Raw genomic sequence first — 9,140 nt, 5'->3', positions numbered from 1 at the left:
GGGCTAACAGAGAGTTCGGGGGCCATGTCTTCCAGGGTCCCTCCAGTCTCAGTCAAACCATTAATAAACCCTAATATTCTAAGACAAGGAGCCCTGCTGGCACAGTGGTTAAAGCGTTCAGCTGCTAACTGAAAGGTCGGCTGTTCGAACCCACCAGCCACTCCATGGGAGAAAGATGTGGTGGTCAGCTTCTATAAAGATTTACAGTCTTTGAAACTCTGTGGAGCAGTTCTACTCTGTCCTATAGAGTCTCTATGAGTCAGAATGGACTCGATGGCAGTGGGTTTGGTTTGGTTTTTAATCCTAAGATATCCTCTATATGTGATGTATTCACTTCTCTCCCCTGCATCCAGTACGACACTAGTTATAGACCATTCTTGGTGAGAATTGAGAAGATGGTCACTCTGTGTTCTGTGGTTTTGACAAGGAACCCTGTTTAAGAAAAGATGGACCACTGTATGCATAGGCGAAGTTTCCTCCAACATGGCATTGGGCGTATAATACAGAAATAACCACCTATAGATAAAATTATCCATGGATATCCTTTACATTACCCTGAAAGTTTAAAAGCTGAGTTGGCCTCCACTGTTGGAAACACCCTCCAAGACTTGGGTCAAGCTGACTTGAGTGTAAACCGCCCCCCTCCCGCCACGCCAAGGAAAATGGGCTGTTTAAACATAGGCCTCCTCCTTAATGGGAGGGCGAGTTGCTCCCAGCACAGAAAAGACAGAGAACTTGACTTTTTGCGAGGGCTTAAAGTCCTGGCTTCTGTCGCTCTCCTTCCACTCTGGGACCAAAATTAGTTGAATAGCTGGGCAAAAGCACCTCCATCACTTGTCATTTCTCCCCCTCTCTATCTTTATCTTCTTTCTCTGTCTGTATGCTTGTCTCCATGTCTCTTTCTCTCTCTCTCTCCTTGTCTCCCTGTCTTTCTTCTTGTTTCCCTGTCTCTTTCTCTCTCCCTGTCTCTGTCTCTCTTTGTCTGTCTTTCTGTCTCCCTGTCTCTTTTTCTCTCTCCCTGTCTTTCTTTCTCTCTACCTGTTTTTGTCTCTGTGTCTCTTTCTCTCTCTCTGTGGCTCAGTCTTTCCCTTCATATACCCCTCAGTCTCCCCCCTGTCTCTCCCTCTCTGCGTAGTCTCCCCCTTCTTCCCTCTCTCTATCTCTTCCTCTGTCTCTCCCTCTCTCAGTCTCTTTCTCTGTCTCTCACTCTTTGTCCCTTGCTCTGTCAGCCTCTCCCTCTCTGGGTTTCTCCGTCTCAAACTCTCCCTCTCTGTCTCTCTCAGTCTCTTCCTCTCTCAGTCTCTCTCCCTCTCTCAGTGTCTCTCCCTCTCAGTCTCTCTCCCTCTCTCAGTATCTCCCTCTCTCAGTCTCTCCCTCTCTGTCTCTCACTCTCTCAGTCTCTCCCTCTCTGTGGCTCTCCCTCTCTGTGGCTCTCCCTTTCTCTGTCTCTCCCTGTCTCTGCCTTTCCCTGTCTCCCATTCCCCATCTTGTCCCACTGGGTTCCAATGAGTTGAAGGTGTGCACTCATATGGGGGGACAGGGGAATGAAGGAGCAAATGAGTAAACATAGAAGTGGGTGTGGGAGGGGGCAAAGCAGGAGACAGGACTCCCTTCCCCTGCCCTAAGGCCTCTGGGTTGTGGGCCAGGGGACTACAAGGTTGGAGGGCATCTGGAGCAGTCACTGACCCCCCCCACCTCCTGCAGATGACCCCATGGCCCCACCTGTCAAGACGGGTCTGAGACGAGCAGCAGCCCCCAAGACCATCGGGCCACCAGGATACCCACCCGTCCTCTCACTGCTTCACGCCTGGATAAACGGCTCTGCCTCATGACTTTGCTTGTCTGTCTGTCTGAGAGAGGGCCATGCCTAGGGCAGGGATGAAGCCACTGATTGCTTCCTTTTAGCCATAGAGGGGCTACCCATGACATCGGGGACCTGAGGCCACCTGGGACGTGGGAGCCCAGCTTCGTGCTGACCCTTCACATAGGGGAACAGTGGCAAGGATCCATGGCCCGGACCCACCCCCTCAACCCCGACCTCCCTCAGCCCAGCTCCCCTGTGCTTGTTTGGGTCTTCCAATAAGCAGTCACCATGATGGGCTTGGACTTGCAAGATGTTTATTGGGGGAACACTAATGGGGGAATACACCAGAGGGCATCTCCAGACTTCCATGGTGGTCTCACACTTGAGGACAGAGGAGGGAAGAAGTGAAGGGAAGAGGGGAAGAAGGAAGGAAGGATGGATGGAAGGTTGGGCAGGATGAGTCTTCAACTATGGTGTAGTTCCAAGAAAATTTGGGTCCAGCCAATTGGGAGTCTGGAAGCCAGTGTCATCTGTTGGGGGTGTCCCACATCCTGGGAGCAACTGCAGGGACCTGGGTGGCTCTGGGTGTGGGCAGTAGGGCTGTGGATCAGCTGTGCTGCCCACAGTAGGACAGCTGGGTGGCCCATTTCCATGGCCATGACACCCCCAGCCCAGTCCAGGAATCTCTTAGCCCAGCTGCCCTCTTGGTCCAGACACCCCTCCTCTCAGCCTGGACCCTCCCCCCTCAGCCTGGGCCCTCCATCAGACTGAGTTCCCCTCAGCTGAGCTTCCCCCCGCCCATTTACCCACAGAATCCCCTCATTCCAGAGCCTTCTCAGCCCAGACACCCCCCCCCCCGCCCCACCGTGGTCATAGCCTGGACTTCTCCCACTCAGCCTGGGTCCCCATTAAACTAGGTCCTTCATGACCACAGCCCAGGACCCCATTCAGCCCAGCTCTCCCTAAGCTCAGATCCCCCCACTTCCCTCAAATTTCCCTCATTCCAGACCCCCATGATCATAGCCCAGGCCCCCCCATTCAACCTGAGACACCCTCCTTCAGCCCACATCCCCCATGATCACAGTCTGGACCCCCTATTCAGCCTAGGACACGTCCTCATAACCCATACCCCATCATAGTCACAGCTCAGATCCCCCATTCAGCTCAGGTGTCAGCTCAGATCCTCCCACTTCTCTTCCAGACCCCCCTCAGCTCAGGCCCCCCCATGATCACAGCCCGGGCCCCCATTCACCTAAGATACCCTCCTTCAGCCCATACCCTCCATGATCACAGCCCAGACCCCCCATTCAGCCTAGGACAACTCCCTTAGACCACACCTTATTAAGATCACAACCTGTGCCCCACCCACCCCCATCATCCCAGGCCTCAACGCACACACACCCTCCTGAGAGCAGGAGGTTTTCACAGCGCCTCCTGCTCTTTACGGCTCCCAGGAAAGACACCAGGAGTCCATAAACTATATTTGTATTGTGGGGGCCCCCCCGGCGGTGCCCCTAGTCTTCCTCTGTCCCCCCTTCCTCTTCACCCCCTTCTGTCTCCCCTTCCCCCTCAGTGGCTGCTGAGGTGTCCAGGACACTCTCTGCGGGCTGGGACATGGGCACACTGCCTACGGAGGGCGTCTTCTTCTCTGCTAAGGACATCTTCTCCTTGGACAGCAGCGAGACAGTCCTCGACAAGTTGCACTGACCCTTCAGGAAACCGGGGAGGTGCAGCATGTCCCGGCGCTTGGCCCACCTGGGAGCAGCAGTGGGGAGGGGAGAGGCTCAGTCTGTCCCACCCACTCGGCTTATTTAGGGGCTCAGGCAAACCCCCTGCACCCTGACCCCACTCGCCAGAACAAGCAGATGGTGGAGATGAGGAGCAGCAGCCCGCCGCACGTCCAGCCCAGCGCCCACATGTGCTTCCGACGCATCGTCTCTGGACAGAGGGGCGAGCATTCAGACCCGGGGGGCTGACACTGGCCCCACCCCAGGACCCAGGTGCCCTGGCCTCACCATCGGGCCGCTGGTGGTAGCAGACTCCATCCCGGTAGCAGCAACGGAGACGCAGGCAGAGGTTGGGGTTCTCAATTGCCGCCTGGCCCCCACAGCTCTCCCGGTCCCACACATCTCCCTCACAACCTGAGGACCATAGGCAGGTGGCTTCAGCACAGGGCCAGGCCAGGGGAGAAAAGGCCAGGCGCCAGGGCTGCCTGCCTGGTGCTTATTCCATACAGGGCAGCCCAGAAGTTCAGGACTGCAGCTCCCTTCTCCCTCAGACCCAGAACTCAGGGCCCCCAGCCCCCTTGTCCCTCAGACCCAGGAGTCTGGGACCCCAGCCCCCTCCTCCCTCAGGCCAGGGAGTCTGGTCTGGCATCCAGCTCCCTGGAGACCCAGGATCTCAGCCACTGCTCACTCCATGGGTAGAAGAATCCCTGGATTCCATTCCCATCTGTGAGAGAAAAAGGGTAATGTTGGGGCTGTGTGGTGGGCGCAGTGGCCCCCTCCTCAGCCCCCTGACATCTCCGTAGCCCCCTCACCCACTGAGCCCTGCATGAGCAGGAGGAGGCTCAGAGCTGAAATCCCTGAGCCTGCCATGTTGCCTTCCCAGACCCCTGGGGCCTCTGTGGGGTGCTGGCTATCACCCCAGCAATGGCTCAGCCCCACCCCACCCATGGCCCCCAAGATTCCAAGTTCTGTTGCTAGGTGGTCCACTTATTAATGGGGAAGGAAGGAAGGGGAGGTCACACTAGCCTGGTCATGCCTGGTTGCTAGGGAGTTGCTTCCTTAGCAACCAGGTGGAAGAAGCCTTGGAGGGAGGGGTGTTCCAGCTCTAGAAGAGCCTCTTTAGTAACCTGCAAGGCTGGAGAGGGGCTGGGGCTCCAGAGATAGAAGCTAATTCTAAGGCATCTTACCCGGACTAAGGCATCCTCCCTCCCCACCACCCCGTGGGCAGGGATCTGGGAGACCTTGCTGTTAAGGGAATCTCTTTCCTCAGTAACCTGAGGCCCCAGAAAGCACTTGAGGTGGTTCTTGTTGCTAGGGAGTCTTCCCCTTTAGCAACCAGGGGGCCCTGAGGCACAGGAAGGCCTCACTGAGCCCCATTGTTAGGGAAGGTCCTCCCTTAGCAACCAGGCCACCTGGGAGGGAAGATCAGCCATAGGCCAGAGCATTGACTAGGGAGCCCCCCACCCACCCGCCAGGTCCCTGAGAAACAGCTTTTGGTTGGTGGTCCCCAGCCACAGCAGGTCTTTGGCCTACGGGTGTTGAACCAGGGAAGGGGCTTGAGGCTGAGTGAATGTGTGGGCGGCAGCTGAGATCTGAGGGTGTGCTGGGCAGGAAGTGCCCCTTTTCCTGTCTAGGTCTCAGTTTCCCTGCTTGTAAAAGGACAAAGAGGTCAAACTGGGGACCTTCAGCCTTCCTTCTTGGTCTCCCCTAGTGGTGGGAGAGGGGCTTGGTTTCTAAGCAGAGGAAGCTGGTTTGGGCCCATGATCCTTAGTTCTCCCACTGTGAACATCCACTCAGCTTTGCAGCCCTGGAAGTGGGGTTGGGGGATCTCAGCTCCCTTCAGGCAGTCTGATTTTGAGTGAGGATTCTCACTTTGAGGAGGGCCTGGGTTTCAGGACTCCTGGGTCCAAGGGAGGAGGGTTGAGGCTCAGAGCTCCTGGGTCTGAGGGAGGAGGGTTGGGGGTCAGGGCTTCTGGATCTGAGGGAGGAGGATTGGTGGTCAGCACTCTTGGGTTTGAGGGAAGAGGGTCCAGACATCCAGACCCCAGTTTTTCTGGAAGCCATGTGAGGCTGTCCCCAGCTCCCATCTCCCGTAAACGTCCTGGTGGGTGCTGAGTGGGCCCTGGCTGCCTCCGTCATTGATGACACAGGTCAGAGGGGGCTCGGCAGGGGGCCGGGGGTGGGGGTCAGAGGGGTTGTGGGGCTGAGGCTGGGCAGCTGCTGACCGTTTCCTGTGTCAACATCATCCAGACCCACTTCCCAATTCCCCGGATTCCGCAGGGATCAAGGAGGGGGTGGGGAGGCGGGGCCGCCTGGCCCTGGACCGCGGCTTCGGACTGGGGGGGCCACCGTCACAGCCTTCGCCGCTAATGACAGGTTTGGGCTGCCTCTGTGGCTGGCCTGCCCCGTCACCCCCCAGAGGCCAGACAGGACCCCCCAGGGACAGACAGACAAACACACACCACCTCGGACCTGCTGACCTCACACCCAGTCAACCCCACCTGGTCCGGGGCCAGCAGAGGAGCAAAGACCACTGGTCCTCTCCTCGTTTCACTGACATCTCCCCCATGCCTGGGACCACCCCTCAAAGTCTCTGGCACAGTCTCTCCCCCATCTGTCTCTTTGTCACTCTCTAGCGCTATCTTTTCTTGTGTCTGTCTTCTCCTCACTCTGGGACTTTGCTCCTGTCTCTATTTGTCTGTCTCTGTCATCTCCTGTCAGTTCTTGTGATTCCTAATCCGTCTGTCTTCATCTCTGTCTCTCCCACTGTCTCGGGCTGACCTTCATTTCCACAAAAGTCTCCAGTGTTCCCATCCCAGGGAAAACCCAGGATTGCGGAACATTCCCTCAACTCTTGCTCTCCGCTCACCCCATCTACCTGAGGCTCCTGAACCACACTGAGGGAAGGGAAGTGTCACCCCACAACCCCAGGGTGAGGACAGAGACAAGAAAAAGGGAACTGACCAGTCCCCAGAGCCCCTGACTTCCTCACACAGAGTGCTCCCCAAATTGTAGAATGTCAAGAAGCCTTTCTCCATCATCCTCGAAACTAGAGTTTAGGGTCCAGACTCCTGGATTTAAGGAAAAAGGGACTGGGGACCGGGACTCTTGGGTCTGAAGAAGGAGGACCTGGGGGCCTAGACTCCTGGGTCAGAGGGAGGAGGGGCTGTTCTCCTGGGGTCTCATAGGTGGAAGGACTCACATTACCAGCCCCTATTGTTGCTGTGGAGCAATTCTACTCTGACACACATGGGGTCGCCATGACTCGAAGGCAACTGTTTTTTTTTTATTGTTACTCTGATCTGGCCCAGGCCCAGTGCCCCCATTCCCTCAGGCCAGTCCATCCCCCAGGCTGGTGGCCTGAGTCACCTTGGCCGGCCCCGCTGTCTGGGGGGGGGCTACGTCAGCTCTCCCCTCACTGACGCAGCCTGGGGCCCCCCACGCTGACTCAGCCGGAAACAGGCCCCCTGAGGGGCGGAGACCCAGTGGTCAGGAGGCCTGGGTCCTTGCGGGAGAGGGGCCTGGGAGGGCCCCTGGGGGGCCCTGGAGGGGGTGGCCATGACGGACTGAGAGCCAGCTCTCACCTGAGGGGATGAAGTCATGTCCCACTGTGGGGGGGCTGTGACCTCACCTCCCTGGGGACCTGAGCCTTTGCCTCCCCTCAGTGTGGGGGATGGAGGGGGATGACTCCAGCCAGCATTTATCCCCCAAAACCCCTTACCAGCTCAGCAGTCTCAGAGTCGGGGAGGGTGTCTGCAGGGAGACCCTTTGAAGTTCTTGTCACCTCCCTGTCCTCTCAGCCACCTCCATTCTGGGAGGGAGGCATCCTGGGGACTTGGGTTCTAGTCTTTTGGCGCTGTGCTGCCAATCCTGGGGCCCCTCTGCACCTGTATTTCTGGTGCTCACTGTCTGTGCTCAGGTACCCCGATTGCTAGGTACCCCCTGACTCTCTCTCTCCCTCCCACCTACCTCCCTGCCTTCCCTCTTCTCCATCTTTCTCTGCCTGGCAGCCTCACTGTTCTGTCCAGGTCTCTGGCTCCCTGGCCCAGCCATTCTCTCTCTGGCTCTGGGTAGCTGTGCTTCTGTTTGCCTCACCATCTTCTGCCCGCAATGTTCTCATCTCTCCCAATGGTTCTCTGTCTCTCTCTATCTCTCCTTCTCTCTCTCCCTCCCTTCCTCTTTCTCTGTCTCTCCTCTCTCTCTCTGTCCTCTCTCCTTCTCTCTTCCTCTCTCTCGCTCCTTCAGTCTCTTTCTCCCCTCTCTCTCTCCCTCCGTCTCTTTCCGTCTCTCTTCTTTTCTCTGTGTCTCTCTCCCTCTCTCTCTCTCTTTCCCTTTGGATTTATGAATAAAAATTAACCACGAGAATAACAGTGGTTAACGATTATTGAGTGCTGGCTGTGTGCTTGACGCGAATGTACTTACTTTATCCTCACCACAGACATTTGGGGGTGGGCGCTCTTGTCATCCCTATTTTACAGAAGAGGAAATTGAGGCACAGAGAGATGGCCTCATGATCCCCAGTTTCCACCTCTACTAAGTGTCTCCATGGCTCTTTCTCTTGGTCCCCATCTCTGTCACCTTTGTGCCACCCTATCTGGCTCTTTGAGAAAGGCTCTTCCTCTCTCTGTCCCCTCTCCAGACTCCCTGGCTCTCTGAGTCCATCTTAGGGTCTCCATCTCTCTGGAAATCTCTGTCTCCCGTCTCTATCTCTTCAGGCCTCTCTGTTTTTGTCACCTTGCCTCTGGGTCTCTGTTTTCTCTGTGTCTTTTTTCTGCCTCCTCTCTCTGTGTGTCTCTCTTGCTCTCTCTGAGTCTCGATGTCTCCGTCCCTTTTCCTCTTGGGGTCTCTCTGAGTCTCTATACATCTATGTTGCTGTCTTCTTGCTCTCTAATCTCAGACTCTGAATCTCTCCTCCTTTCTGTCTCCATTGCTGGCTCCCTGGCCCTATCTGCCTCTCCAGTATATCTCTCCAGCTGTTTCCATCTCTCTGTATGTGTCTGTCATCCTGTCCGTCTGTGTCAGCATCTATCCATCTCTGCATCCCAGTGTCTCCATCTCTCTGTGTCTCTCTGTCTCTGAGTCTTTCCATCTCTGTGTCCCAGTGTCTCCATCTCTTTGTCTCTATTTCCCTCTTTGTGTCTCTGACTCTCTCCCTCTCTGTGTCCCAGTGTTTTCATCCCTCTGTGTCTCTATCTCTCTGTCTCAGAGTCTCTGTCCTAGTATCTCCATTTCTCTCTGTGTCTCTGTCCCAGAGTCTCTCTGTCTCTCAGCATCTCTTGCTCACACCTCCATCTCCCCAGGCCGCCATCTCGCTGCCCCATGGCTGCCCTTCCCCATCTCTCTCCGCCTGCGGGGACCCCCACCCGGACCCCCGCCGGCAGTGGGGCCCCAGCTCTCCAGCTGTGTCTGCCAGGGCTAAGGAGGTGGAGGGAGGGGACGCCCATGACCTCACCAGCCTCCCTCCGACCACCCCCCTTTCCTTTTCAACTTTTCCAACTTTTCCTTCCGTGCCTCCTCCGAGCCGCGAGCCTTGCGCGGCCGCCCGTCTGAATGGAAAAGGCAGGCAGGGAGGGTGAGTCAGGATGTGTCAGGCCGCCCTCCCGCCGCCT

General features: G+C 56.7%; 1 protein-coding gene across 1 annotated transcript; it reads right to left on the bottom strand.

The window, feature by feature from the left end:
- Positions 1–3,318: 3,318 nt before the first annotated feature.
- On the bottom strand, positions 3,319–4,401 carry TMEM190 (transmembrane protein 190). Its single transcript, XM_004381763.1, has 5 exons — positions 4,344–4,401; positions 4,220–4,255; positions 3,820–3,945; positions 3,658–3,742; positions 3,319–3,559 (listed from the first exon to the last, which is right to left on the bottom strand). Exons 1-5 carry the CDS (start codon positions 4,399–4,401, stop codon positions 3,319–3,321), a joined length of 546 nt encoding a protein of 181 aa, XP_004381820.1.
- Between the last annotated feature and the right edge of the window lie 4,739 nt (positions 4,402–9,140).

The sequence above is a fragment of the Trichechus manatus genome, unplaced genomic scaffold (assembly GCF_000243295.1).
Source record: "Trichechus manatus latirostris isolate Lorelei unplaced genomic scaffold, TriManLat1.0 scaffold00087, whole genome shotgun sequence".
NCBI lineage: Eukaryota > Metazoa > Chordata > Mammalia > Sirenia > Trichechidae > Trichechus > Trichechus manatus.
This window is presented reverse-complemented; position numbering and strand designations above follow the sequence as displayed.

Excerpts from the sequence above, each read along its gene's own strand:
- TMEM190 (XM_004381763.1), bottom strand. The coding sequence starts at position 4,401 with ATGGCAGGCTCAGGGATTTCAGCTCTGAGCCTCCTCCTGCTCATGCAG. Across the intron at positions 3,946-4,219 it reads GGGATTCTTCTACCCATGGA|GTTGTGAGGGAGATGTGTGG; the intron begins GTGAGCAGTGGC and ends TATGGTCCTCAG. Across the intron at positions 3,560-3,657 it reads TCCACCATCTGCTTGTTCTG|GTGGGCCAAGCGCCGGGACA; the intron begins GCGAGTGGGGTC and ends TGCTGCTCCCAG.